General features: G+C 33.8%; 4 protein-coding genes across 5 annotated transcripts; 1 reads left to right on the plus strand and 3 right to left on the minus strand.

Moving 5' to 3' along the window:
- The first annotated feature begins 2063 nt into the window (after positions 1–2063).
- On the plus strand, positions 2064–4029 carry LOC133284581 (red chlorophyll catabolite reductase, chloroplastic). Its single transcript, XM_061481633.1, has 2 exons — positions 2064–2451; positions 3115–4029. The coding sequence occupies exons 1-2, from the start codon at positions 2104–2106 to the stop codon at positions 3724–3726; spliced, it is 960 nt and encodes a 319-aa protein (XP_061337617.1). The 5' UTR covers positions 2064–2103; the 3' UTR covers positions 3727–4029.
- A 2869-nt stretch (positions 4030–6898) lies between these two features.
- On the minus strand, positions 6899–10169 carry LOC133284561 (uncharacterized). The gene is made up of 5 exons (XM_061481604.1): positions 9694–10169; positions 9370–9455; positions 8955–9260; positions 8719–8802; positions 6899–7646 (listed from the first exon to the last, which is right to left on the minus strand). The coding sequence occupies exons 1-5, from the start codon at positions 10072–10074 to the stop codon at positions 7211–7213; spliced, it is 1293 nt and encodes a 430-aa protein (XP_061337588.1). The 5' UTR covers positions 10075–10169; the 3' UTR covers positions 6899–7210.
- Positions 10170–11027: 858 nt separating this feature from the next.
- LOC133284608 (WEB family protein At5g55860-like) lies at positions 11028–13790 on the minus strand. The gene is made up of 2 exons (XM_061481668.1): positions 13611–13790; positions 11028–12794 (listed from the first exon to the last, which is right to left on the minus strand). Exons 1-2 carry the CDS (start codon positions 13788–13790, stop codon positions 11028–11030), a joined length of 1947 nt encoding a protein of 648 aa, XP_061337652.1.
- Positions 13791–17053: 3263 nt separating this feature from the next.
- LOC133284594 (uncharacterized) lies at positions 17054–19477 on the minus strand. 2 transcript variants are annotated; one of them, XM_061481654.1, is made up of 3 exons: positions 19363–19477; positions 18630–18989; positions 17054–17862 (listed from the first exon to the last, which is right to left on the minus strand). In XM_061481654.1, the coding sequence occupies exons 2-3, from the start codon at positions 18949–18951 to the stop codon at positions 17144–17146; spliced, it is 1041 nt and encodes a 346-aa protein (XP_061337638.1). In that variant the 5' UTR covers positions 18952–18989; positions 19363–19477; the 3' UTR covers positions 17054–17143. The 2 variants fall into 2 exon arrangements, with proteins under 2 accessions (XP_061337638.1, XP_061337637.1); XM_061481653.1 differs by having other exon boundaries at positions 18630–19084; positions 19363–19469.
- Between the last annotated feature and the right edge of the window lie 3155 nt (positions 19478–22632).

A 22632-nucleotide genomic window follows, 5' to 3' on the forward strand; every position in this document is an offset into this window, starting at 1 on the left:
TTGTTTTGAGGGGAATATCAAGGTATTTTTGTAATTATAATTTTTCATTATAATTTTTTAATTTTTTAACCCAAAACGATGTCGTTTTGAGAGCGAATGTAGATAACTTCTCTATATTCACTGTAGAAATATTAAAGCATTCTTTTAATTGTTGAATGTTTAATAGGCTTAAACAGGCTAACAGGCCTAGGCCAAGACTTTTATTTTTTAAATATAGGTCAGGTTAAATTTATAATTTGGAGCCTACATAGGCCAATAGGCTAGGTCAGACCCAATATTTTTTACACAGGCTTGGCCTATTTAATCAAAGCCTAGCCTAACCTAGCCTATTTACACCCCTAACTGTACATGCAGCAATCAAATATTTGCCATATATATACTTGAAAGCATTAAATGCGGAAAATCATAACCATACAAAGAATGAAAGCATTAAATATGGGGAATCATAACCATACACATTTCATTGCTGTACGTAAAACAGCTGCATAAATGATTTTACCATACATATATATATATATATATATATATATATATATATATATATATATATATATGAAAATGTGTTTCCAGGAATCCCTGAAATCGTTTTTGTACTTTCAGAAATACATAAGTAAAAGAAAACCAGCGACAATTTTCGAATTTTGTACTCTCGGGAGCAAATAGTTTAAAAAAATTAACTTTAATATTATAACTATGTACTTTCGAGAGTACATAGTTAAAAACGGTTGCAGGAATTCATGTAACATGAGAAAAAAGGACCATATATATATATATGGACAAAACATTTCTTCGACAATTTGAGATAAGATTATCTCCGGTCACCCAAAACTATGTCGTTTAGTTTATTTATTTCCTTATATTAATTGATTCACCTTTGAATGGTTATGATTCCCTTTTTCTCTCTCTTTCTTTATCACCATTGATACATATTTGTACGGTTATAATTTAGTAGCCGAAGATAAAATTATCTCAAGTAGCTTGAGAAACGATAAGCCCATATATATATATATATATATATATATATATATGGATAGGATCATTTGATCATCGGTGTAAAAATTTGAAATTTGATACCAAATACTAATCGTTGATTTTCGCCAATCAACGACTATCATTTATTGGAAATTAGACTTATTAATTAATGATTAATTCACAATAAATGATAATCATTGATTGGAGAAAATCAACTGTTAGGATTTAGTGTTAAATAATTTGACACCGATGTCAAATGATCTTGTCCCATATATAAATATATATATATATATATAGTTTTATTAATCTCATGTTAAAGTAGATAAGTTATCTCATATTATAGAGATAAACTTGTGGGCTCCACCACCTGAAAAAATAATAAAAAAAAAGAAAAAGATGGCACAGTTATGGAAGGATGTGTAGCATGAGAATAAGTTTCCCCATATATATATCAGGAAAATATTTCTGCAGATAAGTTATCTGCATTTACTCCAAAACGACGTCGTTTTGGGATTGAAATATTAAAAAATTATAATTATAAAGACTATTATAAACCCTGAAATAAATTAAAATTACAAAAACACAATGATTTCCGCCCCAAAATGACGTCATATTGGACTTACTGCAGAAAAAACGAACCCTATATATATAGAAAATTGAGTGTCATTTCAAAGGATGTAAAGTTGATAAAAGGGATAGAGAGTGGATAAAAAATAAAAATGTGGGTCTCATCTACTTATGAGAGTGAAATGATATAAATTGTGTCATTTAAAAGGACAAACACGTTTCCCATATATATAAATAAAGGAAAAAAAGTGTTTCATTTTAAATGGCACACCTTACATCCTTTCGCTCTCACAAAGAAGTGGAACTAATATTTTTTAAACTTTTTCCCTCCACTCTTCTCCATGATTTATTTCCTTCTCTCACTTACATCACTTACAATGATACAACTTTGTATCCTTTGAAATGATATAATTTTTTTCATAAATGAAAGCAAGATAACTTAAAACAAATGTAATAAATTAAAAAAAAAAAATTTGGAAGGATAAAAAACATGTGGAAGGGACATTACATGTACCAGAGATGTGTACTAGTTAAGAGAGGACAAGGATCTTGGAGTCAGAGTTTATGGAAGTGATGATCTGTCGTCGTTTTCTCTGTTCGCCACTCTCCCTCTTATCTTCTTCTTCTTCTTCTTCTTCTTCTTCTTCATCAAGGCTTCAACTTTGTGCTGCTTCTTCTGTCTCTTGCTCTCTCATGGAGACCCACAACCAAGGCCGCACCAAATTTTTGGAGTTTCCCTTCGTGTCTGCTAACCACAAGAACCTCGTGGTTGATCTTGTTTCGACACTAGAGAATCGCTTTCACTCTCACCTTCTTCCTTGCTCACTTCCCCCTGATGTTCAATGTTACCAAAGCCAGAGTGGTACAGCCCAAGCTACACTGCATATCAGAGCAGGCCATAGTAACACCCCAGTAATTTACCTTCTGCCTTAATGCTTTCACAATCTTAAATTATTCTCAATTTTCTCTTTTGCTTTTTTCCCCCCTTCCAGCTCCCAAATTATTTATGCTCCCTTGCAAATTATTTTCCTTTCTTTTTGTTAAATTGTTGTCCTCTTGCAGCTTTTTTTTTTTTTTTTTTAGTGAATGATGAGTTTCTAAATTTTAGTATTGGAGTTACAAAGAGGTCAGAGTACTCAATCTATTATGTTGGAATTAGATACTGACGCAAATGGGCAACTTAGATATTTTGGTGCTTATTGAATTTGAATGGCAATTTCAGCTAAGTTAGGAGCCAACAATTAGACTATCCTATCTTGCAGATGACTAAGTGATGACAAGATTATTCTTTAATACTTTAGCCTAAGGGTTGATTAACAATCATGATATACTTATCTTTCTTATATAGAGAAGATCAGTATTCTGGGAGCATCTTCAAGTATTGCACTGGTAGAAATAATAGTTCCCTCATTGTGAATGTTTGGTTTTGATCTGTATGTTCATGAGCTTGTGTTATTACTAAAATTATGTACTCATCCGTTATCTTGCATCCTTTCAATGAATTTATTTATGTGGAAGGAAAATAATGGAATTTATTTTATACTGAATTTGGTCCTTTTTTTTTTTTGGTCTCAGATAGATTTTGTATTGGGAAGCTGGGTGCATTCTGAGCTACCAACAGGAGGATCCTTAGATATAACAAGTCTTTCAGCCTATCTTAACAGTTCAAATGATGCACCAAATTTTGTGTTTGACCTGATCCGTAGTGGTCCAACAATGCTAGTTCTCGTTCTTGATTTGACTCCTCGGAAGGATCTTGTGCTTTGGCCAGATGACCTCAAAACTTTCTACGAGGACACTCAATTGGATACACATAGGCAGGCTCTGGAGAAACTTCCAGAGGTTCAACCTTATTACTCTCCATCCCTTTCCATCCGCAGTTTTGCTTCTCCTACAGCTATAATGGTTCGTATTCAGACAGAAAATGGCGGAGTAGAGCGCATGGAGGATATTATCAGGAACCATTTGGACCCCATTTCAAAGCAAGTGTTGGGAATCTGGTTGGATCATTGTGCTTGTGCCAAGCGAGAAGTAGGAGAGGCAGACAGAGCTTATCTGAAAAAAAGGGATGGTATCATTAGAAACAATATTATAGAGTTTGATTTGGGTTCAAGCTTTCCAAGGTTGTTTGGTCCAGAAGTAGCAAACCGGGTATTGAAAGCCATCAAGGAGTATTTTACTGTTTGACATGCAATTTTATTTGGAAGTGTTGGATACTCTTGAGGTTACATTGTCCTAACCTGCCTCTAAGTCTAATGAGGCCAGAGTATTGAGTCTCTAGTCTAATATGAAATCTGTAAATGTTAGTTTGTTCTCCATCATTGCGTGTGCATCCTGACTCTGCTTATATATTTATAGCCATTAGTGAGATGAACCATATCACTTACTGTTAAAGAGTCTCTTTTATTTTTACTGACTATTAGAAAGTTAATATAATGGATCATTTATAAAAGTATAAGGGATCACTTATTGTATTATAATGAGGCTTTTTTGCTGGAAGTTTTAATTAGTCCTTTTATTAGTAGTTATCAGGGTATAATGTGTCTGTTCATTGTTATATTTCAGTTTTACTATTTGAATCAAAACTAATAAAACCCACAAGAAAGGAAATGCTTTTTTGTTCATACTTCATCATATACAAGTCTGTTGTAGCAAATACTATAACTAAAATATAGAAGTGAGAGACACATTATATCCCACTAAATATTGATTAAATGACTCATTATATCACTAATAAATAACCCATTTTTTTACTAAAAAAAACAAAATAAATAAATAAATAAACCATTATATACTCTTTGAGATTGACCAAACCAGAGAGGTCAGGGATTTGACCATAGAGTGAGTTTTCTTTGAAGCTGAGGGACATGGAGTTGATCAAAGCGATTCTAGATCTTGGATTCCAAAATGCCTGTTAAGTGTGAGCTTTCTAGCACTAGCTTTCCCTTGAGCAATCTTTGACACCTAGCCATGTGCAACATCGCTTCCTCTTGATGAAGCATGTTGAAAAAATGAGGAGACAAAACACAAAGATAGTAACAATAACAGAGAATCTCTCAATAGGAATGAAAACGGCACAAAGTGATCAGTTACACCGCAAAATTAAAGACTCATGAAACAGTTTTTTTTTTTTTTCATTTAAATCGATTTGTGTAACTATTCACCATTTTATTTTATTGTATGAACAAGTATTTTAAGAATAACCAACAGCAATGATCAAGAAAATAACACATTCTAGTGCTGTTCTTTTGGCAGCCACACCGCATCTTTCATTAAATGAGGTGAATCCCCCTTTTTAAACAAGTTAACTACATAATTCTGAATTATAAGAGCATCGTTCATTAACATGGAAAAAAACTTGTCACTTTGGCATTATCTATATCTTTCTCCCTTCTGCCATGTTTTTATTTTCTTTCTAAATCTCATCTTCGGTTGGCCATGGTAAACTTAAAGCAAATGGAAAAGGTTATCGCATAGCGGGAGAATCCGTTTACAATTTTTTTTTACAAATTACATTAAATATGACCAGTCGTAAACAAAAAATTTGTAAATATAACCAAGTTTGTAAATATAACCTTCCTTTTTTTCGCATATATATATTGTTGAATGAAAATTAAGTACTACATGCCTTTTCATAAATTTAGAAACGGGATATTATTGAATCTTTAAACTCGATTTCCAACTTTTTTTAAGATTTGCTAAACGGCTGCCGAACTTCAAGTTTCTATACTGGAAAGAAAAGTTAATGAAAGGAAAGGAAACAAAAATGATAAAATTACTTAAGAGATAAGATTTCCTCAAGACTTGGACATTAATATTCTTTGCCATCGGGGAAACAAAAAAATCAATCATGCTTTGTCACTGGAAGTGGACATAACAAAGCACATTCTTTACAAGGGTTCCCTACTTTTTGTATCTCACCTGCGTTGGGGAATTAAGTTTAAACTTTTGTGGGCAGTAGCTTCTTAAAGGAGTTTAAAGGATCATTTGATAAGTGAAGTACAATTTCTCAGTTCAGTGTGGTTTAATAGGAGTGTGCAAAATAACCAAAAAATTGAACCGAACCACGAACCGAATCGAACTTTAAAATAACCGATTTTTAAAAACCAGTTCATGAACCGAACTGATTTTTAAAGAACCAGTTCATGAACCGAATCGGTTTTTAAAACCAGTTTAGGAACCGAACTATTTTGAACCAAACTGAACCGAACCGTTTTCAAACTGAACCAAATTGATTTTTATAACTTTATTTTTTAAATGTTTAATTTTTTTTCTTTTCAAAAGAGGGTCGACCCGAACCGGTTCTGAACCGAACCGAACCAAACCAGTTTTGAACCGAACCGAACCATTTAAACCAATTCGGTTCGAATTTTTAAAAACCCGATTCGATTCGACCCATGCACATCTCTATCGTTTACTACCTCTATTACAGATGATGCATTATATGAGCTTCCATGATTCTCCTTCTTAACTATTCTTCTCGTTAATAATATCTCTGTCATGGAGACTTGAAAAGTAGCACTACCAAATTGAATTTATTCCATTCTTCCTAGATTTGTTTCAACTGCAATAGTTTTGACATACTCGACAGTGTTTATAAAACTTGTGAAGAGGTAATGGACTATGCATCCTTGCCACACATTTTTGCAAAAAGGAGGAGACGAAGTTACCCGGACATTATGTAGCACTAAATACTGAAAATTGTTTCTCCTTTGATTACAAAGTTTTCCATAAACAATTCTACAATTACATCAAGCAGTATGCTATATTTATGAAGTCCATATCACCAATTAGACGGGTCTTTCTGTATAGAATAACCATAGCCGGACCCAAATGATGCCAAAATCGCCAAGACTGCAGAAACTGAGTTTGCCAGAATGCATGGAACTAGCTTCATAACCCTCAGTTAAGTAGTCATCAGGTTACTAAAACAATCGGAGAAAATATTTTTCCTAAATTGTGATCTATTATCCTGCAATAAAACTTTTTTTTATTAACCAAAAATACCAGCCTAGGATAATTAAGCCAATTTGTTATGAACCACAACTTCATTTCTCAATAATATTCATGCTCCCTCCTTTTCTTGACACAACTAGGGGCTAACATTAGCCTGGATTTCTTCACATAAGGGTTGCTTTCTATTTTTTAAGGATTTATGATCGGGAGCTAGCTGATTCCACTTTCTCTTCACAACAAGGGTAAAGGACTCCGAATATGATGCATTCTTTTATATTAAGTGTTTCACCTTCGAAGTCCTGATAAGATACTTATTAGTTATTACCCATGCGCAACGCCAAACTAGGATTAACTAACAAGTTCAAGGAAAACCAAAGCTTTACATTAAATTGAAAAACGTTACAAATCAAATTCTACCTAAACAAACTATTAATGTTTAATTTGAAGACTCTGAGGCTAAGATTTCTTATATGTACAGATGAAGCTAACCGGCAAATTATATAAGTGCCTCCTCAGCCAATAATATTCCACAAGCAGTAAAGCACACACACCCAGATTAATGATTGAGCTCCCACTCATTCCCTTGCATGTCAAGTAAGAATTCATCTAAAGAAGAACTGCACTAGCATCAAACAACACGAAGCTAATATACAGATATAATAAAGCTGAGGTTATCTGACCCACTAAGTAACACTGCCAATGTGGATTATTCTTCTTATGTCAATTGCTTGTAGCAGTTATAGGCAACGGCGACTGACACAGCAGCACAGGCAACAGCAAGAGCAGCATAAGTATCTTCTTGCTCCCAGCCATCAAGCCATGTTGTCAAGGAAGGAAACTTGCGTGAAGCTCCTTTGCCACTATTGATCCGAGAAATTACAGTTCCACTGCTCTTATTATCAGCTGAGAGCTTCGCCTCCGTCTCAATGACATCAGGGTCCTTTCTCTTTTCCACTAATACATGATTCTGACAAAAGGAAGAGTTTGCAATTTCTTGGCAGCAGCTCACTCCATTTGATTGACAGCAGCTCACAAAATTCTCTTGAGATCTACAAACTGCAGTGCTTTCTTCCAAATTTCTTATGCCATTCAGCAAAAGTCTTTGTTCTTGCTTTTCTATCTGTTCACTTTCTGATAAACCCATTTGACCCCTGATGGCAATGTTAAAAAAAGTAACCAATACAAGTCAGCATAAGTTCCACGGGGATCTATGCTTGAGAGTTATCAAAACTGAGTTGCCTGCTATATATCCCTGTGTAGGATTTCAGCAGGCCAATATCAGATTTCACAAGAGGGGGAACCTGTCACCCGAAGGATAAGTTTCATCCCATCACAAAGAAGGGGGCAGAAAGAGATGTTATTGATATGTCATGGGTGAAGCTAGGGTTTCTGAATATTCTGGGGTAGAGAAAGCAATACAATTGCAAGAGGAACTATCCATCACATATACTTTGTTTTAGTTACAGCTTAAATTTGACGTTTAAGTTCATTTGGCTAGGAGAACATACTTTATGAGCATAACTTGTAAATAGAAAGTTTAAACAGTCATGAGTCAGCAACAGAACTGGCAAGAAATAGGTGCCACTTAACGATGTATGGAGCGAAGCTGTCATACCATCAGGATCAGATAAAGGTTACAAACATACCACTTCTTGCCAGACCACAATTTCAATTTGAAAATATGGAAACCAAATTTGACTTATGGAGGTTTTATTCCAAATATCAGGATAAAGATAAAAGCATATATTAAACCCTTGACAGAAAAAGGGTATATAGGTCTAGGTATATAAGTAAAGAAGCCATTTTCGAAAAATAAAGCCATTGCCTCATTTGAAGAAAATTTTTGAATAAAGAATTTAGACATCCTCAAGGAGTGAAAGAATCTTGTTTGTATTAAAACTAATTTCTGAGAAAGCTTTGAATTTTGCACGTTGATTCTTCCGTAACCTTTCATTTCCTCTCTGAATTCTAGATATTGTGACTTGCAAATGACAAAAAGCCTTGTGAATGTAACTAAAATTTCACCTTTCTTGGCCTACCCCTAGAAACTTTATGTAAAATTTACTTCTAACCCGTCAGGCCCAGCCACTGCACCCAAAAGACCAAAAGCCAGCAGAAGAGAGAGAGCCCAGCTATTGTCTTTTAGAGAATGAAACTTAAAAGAGAAAACACAACCTTTTAACCAAAACAATAAAGAAATAAAGCATAATAGAAAATAATAACCTCCATAATGAGTCAAAAATCTCCCCTTTTATGATATGCTGTTGAAGCAACAACGGTACATCATCCGGGGTAACATATCCATACCTACATATTTTAGTTGAAGAAAATATTAGTCGGCTACATAATCAATATAATAAACAATGGTATAACGGTATTTAAATATTTTAAGTAGTAAATAAAATAGAAAGTTCTGTCACAAAAAGGAATTTTAATAACCACACAGATCCTCTCCGTACCAGTGCCCAGTGACTTCTCCATTCATGCTTGATCCAAATATAATGACGTTTCCTGCATACTTATGTCCCCCAATGTGTGAGCACGGGCTAACAAACACTTTACCTTGAAGACCATGTAATTCTATCTCTTCCCTGAATCTACTGACCAAGACAGGTCCACAAACCCCACATCTGCGATCACGGGATCCATGTGAACATACAAAAACATATGAACCTTTCAATGCTTCAGGGGTTCCAGGAAGCCATTCTCCATCCTTCACGAGAACTTCTTCAACAAATGTATCAACGTCAAAATGTGTTAATCTCCTGCAATTCCACTAAAATTTGTTGTCGACAATGGTCTTGGGGAGGGAAAACAACAGAGAACCTTTATCAGGGAAAATCAGAAGTTGCAAAACAAAAAACTTGAAATAACCTGTATCTGATCATGTCAGGAAAGATTAACACATCCCCATTAGATGTTTCAGTCCCATCATGACCCTCACATATCGTTAAGCGGGTCTAGCAAAGAGATAAGATCAACACAATCAATCAACAAAATTCAATGTAAGAGTTAGAAAGAAAAAAAAAAACTAACACCAACTAATTTCAAGTGGATCATTCATTTCCCAACCAAAAAAAAATAAAAAATAAATTTATAAGACCCAAATCAAAAGCTTACATAAACTTACATCACACCCTAGAGTCCTAGACAAAATAAACACAGAAAACAATAAACCAAACCCGTATGGGACAGTACCTCCTTCTTCATATGGCTCTTTTTTGCCACGACGGCTGCATAGAGCAACCTGGGTAAACGATCGAACTCTGCAGCCTCGATTCGCGGTGGCCAAACCCGAGGGTTCTTGTAGCAGAGGAACAAGTGGCGTTCATACAACTCAACTGTGCCAACGAGGGGGCTTTGTCGGAAATCGGGGCGCGAGAATCCGAACTCGGAATCGGCGGCGGCGGCTTCGCCGGCGGAGAGAAGACCCTCGTTCTGGAAACTTCCGGAGGCGCTTCTTGGGTCAGTGAGGTAGCTGTCGAGTTGGTCGGAGACAGTGATGGGGGAAGAATGAGAAGAGGATGAGGGGATTGTGAATGTGAGGGCTTCTTCTCTCTCTCTGTTGCTCCCCATCATCGTGCACAACGTTAAAGTTCGAACCTTTGAGACCAACAACAAGTGAAGAGAATGAACCAAGTGCTCTCTCTCTCTCTCTCTCTGACAGGGTTGAGTGTGTGTGTCTATGTGCGCGCTTTTTCCTCTTTCCTCTTTTGAGGGGTTTGATGATGTTGGAGAAGGCTGCGTTCCTGTGCTATTATGACTAGAATTCAATGGTGAGATCGGGTCGGCCATTGGGTCATATGACACGTGTTATTCAGTTGTTGCATTTTGTCTAATGTACCAACCAAATCCTCTTGTAATAAAATTTTATATGACAAAATCATAAAAATAGATACAAATTTTTTATACGAAAAAATTATATAATAATTATTCCATTTACTATATTTTTCTCATAAATTAAATGACACAATTATTTGTTATATTTAAGCATTCAAAAATCTATTTAGATTTAAATTATTTTTAGTAATCTCAGACAATTTTTCTTGTCGGAACTTCGTTGATGGTCAAACCATCTTATTGTGTCTAATGTAAAAACATATTTTCGATTCAAATTTGATAATATTTTCTTATTTGTAACATGTTTTCAAGGAGGAATTGCTTCAAGCAAAGTCTCACTTTTTCTTTACTCTAAATCAGGAATAAAGCATCAAGTAAACGAGAAGAAGAATGGACTAGATAGAAAAAGTTTCAGGGTATAATTATTTTATAATTATTATCATCATAATTAAAATAGTTCACCATACTACCAGTCATGATACCTCAATATCAGCTGAAATAGCAATATATGAAAATCTACTACTGAAGTTCCATTTATAAAATACACCCTGAATTTGTAACCAAACTATTCACATTCAAAATTCTTCTCCCTCAGACTATGATGACAAAATCTGATCGCATTGGATTCAACTTTCATCACAAACCAATATGTTTCTCTCACATTAATGAGCTGCACAAAGCTAGAACAAAATTCATACAGGATCCTCACCAGGCAGGTAAGAAGGAGATCCTCCCTCAACCCGGTTCTTTTTCCTGCGGAAGATGCCACTAATATTAGGCAATAGAACTTTCTTTGAAACTGAAACAACCTCTTTTTCTAACTTCCACGCCTCCATGTTCTTTGGAGGTGGATTCTGCTGAGGATATAATTCTAATCCTGATGACATCTGCGCCAATATTCGAGATGCAGCTTCTGCTGCTTTCTTCTGTTCTTTCCTACGCCATTTTGTAAACTCATTATCCACTGCCTTCTTTGCTGCTTCAGCTATCTCTGCCTTTTTCAAAGCTTCCTGTGTTGCAGTCTTTATATCCTCAATCTCCTTCTGAGTTGCCTTTAACCTTTTCATAGCCTCATTTTCACCAGCCTTCACAGCTTCAACCTGTGCTGCAGCAGCAGCCACTTTGATGTCCGTTAATTTATCAACCTCCTCAACCTTACCACTTAAGAACTCAAATTCCTCCCTTGAGATTGTAATTTTAGCACTAGATTCAGATGTTGAGGCACGAGCAGCATTAGTCCTCTCATATAAGACCCTAATCTGATGAAGAGCACTTGCTTCTGCCGCTTTCGCTGCTTCTGCTTCTTCCAGTGCTACATTAAGCTTTCTTTCTGCACCTTCTAATGCAAGTTTAGTAGCTGCAGCTACCATCTTTAGTTCCGCTGCCTTGTTCTTCATATCTTTTACTTCCTTCCGTGTATTTTCAGTTTCACACGACAACTGTTTCAATGTCAAGATCATTTCCTCGGATGTTCCTCTAACTTTAGATTCTTCTGCCAAGTAAACTTTGAGCTCAGACACACTCTTCCGGAGCTTGACATGCAGATTCCGAATAATGGATTCACTTTTGTATTCTTTCTCCTTCAATTCAGAGTGCACTCTTTTAACATTCTCCAGATCCACCCTAAGAGCTTCCATCAATCTTCTAAGGGAGTTTTCCTCTTTCGCTACTTTCTGCAGTGATTCCTTAGCATCATCAAGCTCCAAAGTGACACTTTTCACAGAGTCCAAGTCTGATGTCTTTTTATTTTCCATTTCCTTTTGCAAAGCCCTGATTTCATTCACTGTCCCAGTCAGCTGCACATCAAGATTTTTGGTGAGCTCTGGATTGAATCCCTTCGTTAAAGCAAGCAATTTCTTTTCTGATTCTTCAAGGGCTGCTATATATGATTGTCTTAGAACATTTTTCTCAGCTAACATATCTGCTTGCTGTTGATGTGTTTGGACAGATGCAACCTTCATTTGCTCAATTGATTCCTGCAAAGCTAAAATTTCTTTAGATAGCTCAGATGCTCTTTCTGTGTTTGCCTTCATTGCATCTTCGGCTTCTGCTGCTTGCTTGAAAGCAGAAACTCTTGTTTCCAAGGATGAATCAAACCCCTTATGAATTTGCCTCAGTTCTTGCTTTGCAACATCAAGGTCTGTAATAAAAGATGCATACCTTTTAACTGCAGTTTCTAATTTTTCTTTCCAAGCACCATTGGTTCCATCAGGTTTGCCACATTTTTCTTCTTTAAGCTGTTTTGCTCGACTCTTTGAAGCATCTGTTTCCTGGATCGCTAATTCTCTAGATTCACTGAGAACTTTAAGCTTCTGTGACAGATCCTCAACTGCTCTTTTAGAATTTTCAAGCTCCAGTAGGACCTGAACCTTGGTAGTTTCTGCATTCTTTAGTTGTTTCTTTAATTTGTTCAGCTCTTTCTGGGGTAAGTGGAGTTGTGTCTCCTTTGCCAAAACTCTCTAATGAAATAACAAAGCTTATAAATTGTAAGATGCAATATAAAAGGACAAAGGACATTCATAGCTAACCTTGAAGAGAGGAAAAAGAAAATAATGACCAGATAAACTTAGTTAAGTGGTGGGAAGTGAGAGCAGCTTGTCCAATTAGAACACCATGAATAGACTTATCCAGTAACTGATTATCTAACAGATAGTTTTGCATAATATGGCATTAGAAACTTGACCTGCATCCTAGATCCACTAAAATTCCAGTCTAAACCAAAGAATTATTTTTGGAGAATGTGGTAAATGAGGATATGTCATTGATGAAAATCATACACACTAACGAGGACATGTTATCGGCTATCGAGTCAAAGCACAAAGACTGGATACTGTTGAACTGATGGTCAAATTTTAATGATCTAATTATACTGTATAGGATTTTATCATTTTAAGCTAATTAGACCAAATGTTTCCGAAATTTTTCATATTTCCACCCGCTCAAACTTTTTCCATCAGAACACCTAGTGGAATCACAAATTTAGTTTCATAACTTCTACACCAGTTGTAAGAAAGAAATGTAAATAAATATATATACATCAATAATATATTAATAAGTATTTTTGTATTCGACTCCATCCTTTTAGTTAAAGACTGTACCGAGTTTAATTGCAATTAATTAGTAGAACGAACAGTAATTTTTGTATTACAAAATATGCAAATATAAATTTGATATCCTTCTATTGTACTTATTGATTGCAACTTCAGACACAGATTTACAATTACCATAAGGGATTTATAGTTTAGAACACATATAAATACAAAAACCAGATTTACCTCAGCAGAATAAGGTCTTGCCTTGTTAATGACAGATTTTTCACCAGAGAAAGCACCTTCACCAAATAGAGAAACAGAATCTTTAACAGATTGAAAAAGTGGACTGGTGTCAATCTCTCCAACCTCTGGTTTTGTTGGATTAGGAGAGTCAGTAGCACTTTGCCGGATTTTGGCTACCATAGTGCCTTTTATTCAAATATAATAATGGCCTCTAAAGCCAACCTGATAAAAAGCAATATGTTACAACTTACAAGAAACAAACTGAAAGAAAATTATTATCAACACAACACATTATACTATCAAACTCTAAACAATCCCACATTTCAAATATCTCTCTTCTAATCTACATAAAGACAATAAAAAAATAGCTTATTCAGACATTTTAACAAAAACCCATCAATAAAACCGCATCAAAAACCTAAATGATATCAAATTTAAGGTTTTTAAAAAAAACACATAACTGTAAAAACACACACACACTCACAACAACAACAACAATACTTTAAACAGACACTCCAAATGATATGGGTTTGTTTGAATTAAAAATCCAAAAGATGTTTAAAGAGAAATATTGCATCAGCAAGTGAGGCTCAGAGAGTTAAAAGGAAGTAATCATGTACAATCATTTATATTCAAAATTCAAGTCCCTGGTTCTTATTCATGTACCTTATGGACTTTGATGTCTTTGTTGTGTTTTATACAACAAAGGGAATTGATTCTGTCAGAAAAAAGGTTTTAGCAGTGGGCACCGTCCAAGAGAACCCTCAACAATGACAACGAACAAAAGGCAATTTTTAATTTTAAAAACAATGAAAGAGATGGTGATAGATATTAGTATATTACAAAGATGGTGATAGATAATGTGCCTCAAACTTTTGCTAGCAATACTTAGGGCTCCCGTGGCCTCTGTCCTGAATGTAAAGCGAGATTTGGTGATGAACATTCATGAACATAATTATGAAAAATAATAAATTTAAGGGTTATGGTGTAAGAATAATAAATTTTACGTGAAATCTTAACTATTGATTCACGTGCATCCAACGGTTGAGATTTATTGGAAATTAAAAATTAATTAATGAGTGAGACTTAATAAATCTTAATCGTTAGATGCAGAAAATCAATAGTTAATATTTGGTGTAAGATTTATTATTCTTACACCGGTGTAAGATGATCCCGCCCCTAAATTTAAATATGAAATGGATAAAATATTTCTCAAAAAGATGAAATTATTTCTTACCATCTAAAACGGTCGTTCTGAGAGTATTTTGATAATTTTATTTATTTACTTATTAAATAAATTTTACTAAAACATATTCATTATATTAGGGAGAAGTGTGTATCATTTTTTTTTTTTTATAACAAGTGTGTATCATTTTAAGAGGTATAAAATTGTGTTGTTTTAAGTAAGAGAAAGAAATAAATCATAGAGAAGAGAGAGTAGACAAAAAAGATAAAGGTGTAGATTACATCTCTTTATGATAATAAAATAATATTAGTTATGTCATTTTAATTGAGAAATACTTTTATCTTAATACTGTGAGAAGTGCTATTTTTTTTTTTCAAAAAACTTATCCAAACGGATCTATAAGTCTTTTATTAATAAAAATTATGAAAAAAATAAGAAAAAATATTTATTCATTTAAATAATGGTTATTTTAGTTAAAATTAATATTTTTATTTAAATTTAAATTAAGAAAATACTCACTTTCTGTCTTTATGATTTTTATTGTATATGTTTTTCCTCACTTAAAATGACATAATGTTATGTCCTTTAGAAGGTCAAACATCAATCCCAAAAAATAAATAAAACAAGTATATGGTTAAAAAATAATTCTTATGAGAATAGAGGCGAGATTTGTGAAGAAATTATTTTTTAGAATGTAAAACCCTCTTATCACAAAGAAACAATTTTAGCATGGTTTTTCATTCTCTTGAAATAAATATATGATTATCAAAACAAAATTTAAATCATAAAAGATTTTCCATCCGGGTAGGATTCTCTAGTTCGGAGTAGCATGATTTAGTTGATCTCTTGGGGCAAAAATCTCACAGAATAACATGTCAGGTGAATATACATCATTTTCTAATCTTTGCGTAGTGCTAATGGTGGGGACTGGAGAGGGGACATTGGGCATCTATAATATGTATTTAAAGCTCCATTAATATTATTGTGTTTTCAAATCTTTGTTAATTGCACGTTGGGTGAAAACTTTCCCAATGTGCCACGCATTACGTTCCGTTATTATGTTTTGTCGCGTGATAAAATATGATGATTCAGCGGTACCAATCCAACTAGTAGGCCCAGTGCGATTGATCCCGTTGCCACAACCTGTTGAACTTATCATAATCGTTTGTACTAAATTTCTTTCAATCATTCCTCACTTTTTTTATTTCTCTTTATATAAATTACATTAAATTGGCATTATTATTTGGTTATTAAATTAATTAATTTAAATAGTAATTAATCGAATAAGTAATATGTATTTATATCGTGGTATTTTAATATTCATACAAATTACAAAAATTAAATTTATTATTAATAATGAAAATCAATGATTAATTTTTCTATTTATTTGCTAATTTTCCAAAAAAATAATAATTAATATATAAATAATTATTTTAATTTATGTCGATATATTTTGAAATCTTCGGAAATCGCATTTTATCAAATCCCATGTAATATATCATCTCAAGATAAATAGGAAAGATAATTCATTGATTACCAAAAAAGAAAAAAAGGGAAAACTCATATGATTAACAACATAAACACCTTACTGCAAACAAACGGTGTGCAGTTGTTAATTAACCCAACTAGAATTTTATTGAAGTGGCTGGTTTATTTTAATAAAAAGAGTGAAGAATTTTAATTGTGAAAATTAAGAGCTGTATATGTTGACTTATGCATGACAATTTTTTTGCATTCACAGAAAATAAACAAATAAAAAAATAATTGCATCAATTTTGGGAGTAAAATCACCCTTTTTTAGGCTTTTTCAATGAAAAGCAAATAATGTATTTAAATTAATAAAAAGCGATATATTAGTAAAATTTTATTTTATACAAAATAATAATACTAATTTGATCAATTTATTAAAATGATTATTTATATCTGAGCATTATTTTTTTGAAAATTTTTACAAAAAAGTCAATCATTAAATTATTACACTGACAATAAATTTAACAATTCTAAATCTGTTGAAATTTTAATGATTTATATTATTCTCTAAAATTAACTCTCCTCTAAGCCACGTCAATAATATTGTTTGCTAGTCAACCATGGTAGCGGTTGAGGTCAAATATTGCAGACAAATGTCTTGATACCGTGATACATATCTGCACGACCATCAGTATAAATGTCAACTATATCGAGCATGCTATACTACATAGGTCAATAGCTGCACGACCATCATTATCCCTTTTTGAAATAATGATTAGTAGCCAACGAAAGTGTCATATTTTCATTTTAACCATGATTCAATAAATAAACAGTCATGCATTACATTTCCAAACAGGGCCTAATGTTAAGCATGAACCTACAAGATAATATCATTTCCTGGCCTCCATAGCCTGACAAGTTTGTCATAGAATGAGCAAGTAGCTATCAGTGGTTTGGTTCTCCCACCTCTGTGATTTGCTTCTCCTTTCTGCCAGTCTGCTCCGTATGCAAGGGAATCATGCTTCTTGTAAGTTTCCAAAACTTCAGCTTTGTCACCTTTACTGACAACAATTGCAAAACCATTGTGCATGCAGGCAGCCAAGACCAACCCTGGAATGAAGGGGTGGTGCTTCACCCTCCAAACTCCTCCCCCTAAGCTGATTGAAGTCTCGTTAACAGGTTTTGAGATTGATCTCAAATCCCATACCCTCAAGAATTCATCATAGCTGCCAGTTAATAAGCTGTTTGGGTCATGAGGACTCTTTTCAATGCAACAAACGCCCATCTTGTGGACTTTAGAGATCTGAAATACCAGATTGGAAGGACTATCCCGCAAATCCCAACAACTGAACTTACAGTCATCAGAGCCAGTATATACCAAATTTGGCTGGTGGATATCAAAGGAGGTTGTCCAAAGTTCAAAATCATGTGCCTTCCACTCTTCCTGTATTTCCAGCTTGGATTCAAGAAGAGAAACAATAGATACGGAGCCATCAGAAAGCCCAACTGTGATGGATGTGGCTGAAGGGTTCCAATCCAGGTACAGACACATAGAGCTACTGATTTTTTCACTTGTCATCTCTTTTAGATAAGTCCCTGCCATAGAATCAATAAAAAATCTTAATATAATAAAACTGGGTCAAAGAATGAGAGCATATCTCTTTAGCAAAATACAAACTTGAAAATAAGTGAATATGATGTCCTGCATGAGTCCGTCAATAAATGTCAGTATCTAGACAAAAATGCAAGACTCTGCCGCTAACAAGAAACATATCCAGCTAAAATTTAACTGTAATGTAAGGGGTCGCATTAATATATTTAATAGACAACCAATCCTCCCGAAAAATGACTAATAGCATATCCAGCTAGCTGTCAATTTCTGACATCTCCTTTGCATGTAGAGAAACAAAATCTTAGTTCTATAATTAAAAAACAACTGCCAAACTAACAAAATTAACAGGTAATTGAAAATTTTATAAGGTCATATAATAGGTGTAAGTATATTTAAGCATTCAATACTAGGAATAAAACCTTCCATTTGGAAATAGACGGTAATAAAATAGAAACAGATTATGATCCTCGAAATAGCCAAAAATGGGAACCAAACATGATATAAGGATGTCACAAATATCAGTGTCATGGTGTGTTTTTTAGAATCTCTGTTAATAAAGATGTAAATGTTAAGGTTGACATTTTTATACTTTCCCAGTGAAGTAGTGAACTGTCACTGAATATGTGTCTGCAGGTGATTTCCACTGACAATTTATCAGATGAGAACCGAACAACAATTCCTAGTATTATGCTTGTACACCCCACATAAAATAGTGTTATAGAAGTGAATCAAGGACAAAATCCATCCATACCTTGCACTCCATTACAGCAACCCTCCAGCATTTTAATCCTCAAGTATCCATCAGCATCTGCTTGAGCCAAAAAAGGATTGGCATGCATTCCGGGTGGATTCCACTTTATATCAAAAATCCCAGAAGTATCCTCACTACAAACCATGTCAAGGTGGCCTGTGTCCACATCAACATTGAAGAGTGAAATGCTTCCAAGTCGGCTAGGCTCACCACCTTCTTGTAGCGTGTAAGTAGATGCAGCTAAAACATTGTGGTGTGAATTATGTGGACAAAACTCCACAGCATCAGCATTACCATTTAAATAGCAATGTGCTATATCCATGCTAATACCAACTGATTCCCCAACTAGCTCAACACCAACTACGCATCATATAACATGAGTTATCAAACTGTCTTGGATCAAGCTTAACACAAATTTAGACCACGCACACCCCATTGGAAAATTATTACAAAATCTGGAATAAAAAACATGAGAGTAATAAAAGTGAGAATTTGACACAAGCTCATGCAGAAACGATTGAACGGGAAATAATTTATTAAATTAATGTCTGGCTTTCAATCTCATTTGCTAATTCCTCTGCCGTATTTTAGATGTCCCAAAAAATATCACAATAGTACTGAATGAAACCGAAAATAACTAAGCCAAGACAGAACATAGACAGAGAAAAGGAACATATGACAAAAATCATTGTTGATTGTTACAAAACAAAAAATCATAGTTGATTATGGGCACCTTTAGGGAGAATCAAAGACAAACAAAATCCCGTGGAGGAACCAAACCCACAACCAAAAGCAGCTTCAGTCTTCAGAGGAGCACTATAGCCGCAACTTCATCGGTGTCTTCCCTCTTCTACTGTGAAACGTGCAAACGTTAGTGCGATGTGTGGGCTTTTCGATTGAACTTAATTTTTTGGACCAAGCATCATTTTTTGGGTCTATTTTGCTTTGTATTTTGGGCTTTTCGATTGAATACAATTGTCGTTTGCCATCAAGTCAAAAAAACCACACAAAAAGATAAAAATAAAATAATAAACAATGAGGGGCATAATTTGATCAATACTCGTCCTTTGTATTTAATAAATACTTAACAACTCATATTGAGTATCGTATAGAGCATCATAATAATTCTTCGAAAAATTATTGTCGTCCCTAAGACAAAAAGTATCATCGGTCAATGCAAAGAAAGGTACACAAATTAGAAAGCGAAAATGAATGATTTTTTGGGGGAAAAAAGACCAAGTGGACGGATTAGACCAAAAAAATAATGAACACAGTCCAATAAATCCATATAACCAGACTGGCAAAGAATTGTCGGAGAATTAGTCAAAATATCTTGGATCAATATTCTTTTTCAAAAAATAAAATAAAATCATTGCTATTTTAATGGTTATAACTTATAACTTATATATTATGTTTATTGTTAAATTATATATATAAACATATAAATATATATTTTTGACACCGGATTTTAACCGTTGATTTTCATCAATCAACGGTTACCATTTATTGAAAATTAATAATTAATTAATAAGTTTGATTAGGGAAAATTATAATAGTTGATTGACGGAAATCAACGGTTAAGATTTGGTGTCAAATTTCAAAATTTTATTATTTATTCCTTAAAGAACATTATATTCTCACTAATCTCTCACACTTTTATATTGTGGCACTTTCTTTTCTCACAATATTATACATTATTTTTTTCAAACACTTGGTAGAAAGTATATATTTTACTATGACATTAAGTATTATTATTTATAGATGGACTAATCCATCATTAATTTCAAACCATGACTTACAAGATAATGTCTCATTGTTGCAAATTAAAATTTTGTTTGTAAGAAATAAAATATGTCAAATGAGGTGTAGATCTCGAAAATTTATTTGGAATCAAAAAAGAATTATCTGATTCGGATACCCGAGTCAAATGTTAGGTCTTCCAAAATTTTACGTTAAATTGTTAATTTTCTGTGACACGTGTCAGTACCAGACGAGTCATGCTAAATTAGGCGTGAGTGCCTCGTGGGTGACGCCTAATTTAGGCATGACTGGTGACTCTCAATCCGGGCGTGACACACTACAATACACGCGTAAATAATTTCAAAACAGCAATATGTTCGTAATTTTTTATTTAAATTGCAACTAATTAATTTTTTTGCCCAGTTGTGAGGATCTATGTTGCATCGACAATGACACGGGACACGACACAACACGCTGACACGTTAATTCTAAAAAATATCATGTTTCGACATATTAGGATACATTGTGATATTAAATAAATTTTAATATATATAATATAATTTATATTTAATACATATAACAACTCATAATAAATCATATAACCAATCAAATATTTAAATTCTATAGAATAAATATAAACAAAAAATAATTTTTTCGTACCTTGTTGATTTTTCATGTCAAATTCTATAACAGAAAAAAATTGACTTATAAATTATTTTTTCATGTTTAGTTAATAAAATAAAATTTAGACCTAAAAATAAAAAAAAATGTCGGATACGTGTTGGAGTGTTGACCGTGTGTCGAAAAAAGTTGACCGCGTGTCGAAGCGTTTACCACATGTCCCAAAATATTGACCGCGTGTCAGAGCGTATACATGCATTTTTCATAAAATTTTGCATGTCCGTGCTTTACAGGTGAGAATGGAGCAATTACCGATTCTGTAAAAGAACCCTTTCAGCCATCTTCCATTGGATCCCTAAGAATATCTCCACATGATGCTACGACAGGGTTCCATTGCAATGAACACAAAATTTGTTACCACGTCCACGTTCTGCATTAAATCTTTCAGCATTGAAACATTCACCACGATTTCAAAATGCAAGTCTTTGTTGTTCAGCTAGATTGCTAATTGCTTGGTTTTCTATTGGCTCGTTTGAGTTAACTCCAAGATTCAAACGTCTTTCTTGCTGTACTATCAAAGAGAACATTTTGTTAATATTTGGAAGTGGTTCCAGTAACATTACCTGTGTCTTCACATGCTCAAATTGTTCATTCAGTCCTTTGAGAAATCTGATGACATAATCACGTTCTCGAATTTCTTTGATTGGATTGGATTAAGAGCACTACAAAAAAAAGTTAGGAGAGGTTGTAAGCTTTCTAGTTCATCCCACAATGTTTTGAGATGTGTGAAATATTATAATAATGTTCAGTCTCCTTGATGAATCTTGGTAATGTCGTCCTGCAAATCAGAGATTCTGAATATGTCGTTCTGAGAAAACCTTTCTTTGAGGTTATTCCATACATCAATGGCTTTATCCATCCATAATATGGATTGAGCTATTGATTCGTCGATTGGTTTGTGGATCTAAGAAAAGGACCATAGTGTTGCATCTATCCCATGCTAGGAATAATGGATCTTCTTCAATAGGTACCACCAAGCTACCATCAACAATTGCTAGCTTATTTTTAGATCGCAGTGCCATTTTCATTCCTCGAACCCAGGTATGATAATTTCTTCCATTGAGAGGAGGAGATACCAATATCAGTGAAGGATTTTCATTTGGATGTTGATAATATTGATTGGAAGGATTTGTTATGAATTCTTGAAGATTTGGAATTGGATTTGCCATGGTTACAGTAAAAGAAAGAAGGAGAGGAAAAAACAAGAAGAGAACAAGAAAGAAATTTTTTGCAGAATACCAGAGCTCTAATTGAGCTCTGATACCATAATAGAATCTTGTGAAACTGAATTTCTCATTGCATGAATGTGATTTGTACATTATAGAGTCTTATATATCAGTTGTACATGAATGATTACTGATATGGATAAAGCGGGAAAATAACTAACAGTAAAACAAACTCCTAACTAATTTTAACTAGCTTCTGACTAACAAAAAACTATACTGCCTCATACTGTCACGTGGTATTATATTGCTTAATAACTCATATCAAGTATCTTATCCTATGGAGTATCATTACAATTCCTCAAACAATTATTGTCTTGTTATTGAAGACAGTGGGTAATATTAAATCACTATGAGAT

This window comes from Gastrolobium bilobum, unplaced genomic scaffold, assembly GCF_033153095.1.
Source record: "Gastrolobium bilobum isolate Gb01-03AN ecotype WA unplaced genomic scaffold, APGP_CSIRO_Gbil_v1 utg21709, whole genome shotgun sequence".
NCBI classification, from domain to species: domain Eukaryota; kingdom Viridiplantae; phylum Streptophyta; class Magnoliopsida; order Fabales; family Fabaceae; genus Gastrolobium; species Gastrolobium bilobum.

Coding starts and splice junctions, on each gene's coding strand:
- LOC133284581 (XM_061481633.1), top strand. CDS start 2,104: ATGGAAGTGATGATCTGTCGTCGTTTTCTCTGTTCGCCACTCTCCCTC. Junction 2,452..3,114: donor CAGGCCATAGTAACACCCCA/GTAATTTACCTT, acceptor TTTTGGTCTCAG/ATAGATTTTGTATTGGGAAG.
- LOC133284561 (XM_061481604.1), bottom strand. CDS start 10,074: ATGATGGGGAGCAACAGAGAGAGAGAAGAAGCCCTCACATTCACAATC. Junction 9,261..9,369: donor CCTGACATGATCAGATACAG/GTTATTTCAAGT, acceptor GTGGAATTGCAG/GAGATTAACACATTTTGACG. Junction 8,803..8,954: donor GGAGAAGTCACTGGGCACTG/GTACGGAGAGGA, acceptor TAAAATATGTAG/GTATGGATATGTTACCCCGG.
- LOC133284608 (XM_061481668.1), bottom strand. CDS start 13,790: ATGGTAGCCAAAATCCGGCAAAGTGCTACTGACTCTCCTAATCCAACA. Junction 12,795..13,610: donor CAAGACCTTATTCTGCTGAG/GTAAATCTGGTT, acceptor TTATTTCATTAG/AGAGTTTTGGCAAAGGAGAC.
- LOC133284594 (XM_061481654.1), bottom strand. CDS start 18,951: ATGGATATAGCACATTGCTATTTAAATGGTAATGCTGATGCTGTGGAG. Junction 17,863..18,629: donor TTGCTGTAATGGAGTGCAAG/GTATGGATGGAT, acceptor ATTCTATGGCAG/GGACTTATCTAAAAGAGATG.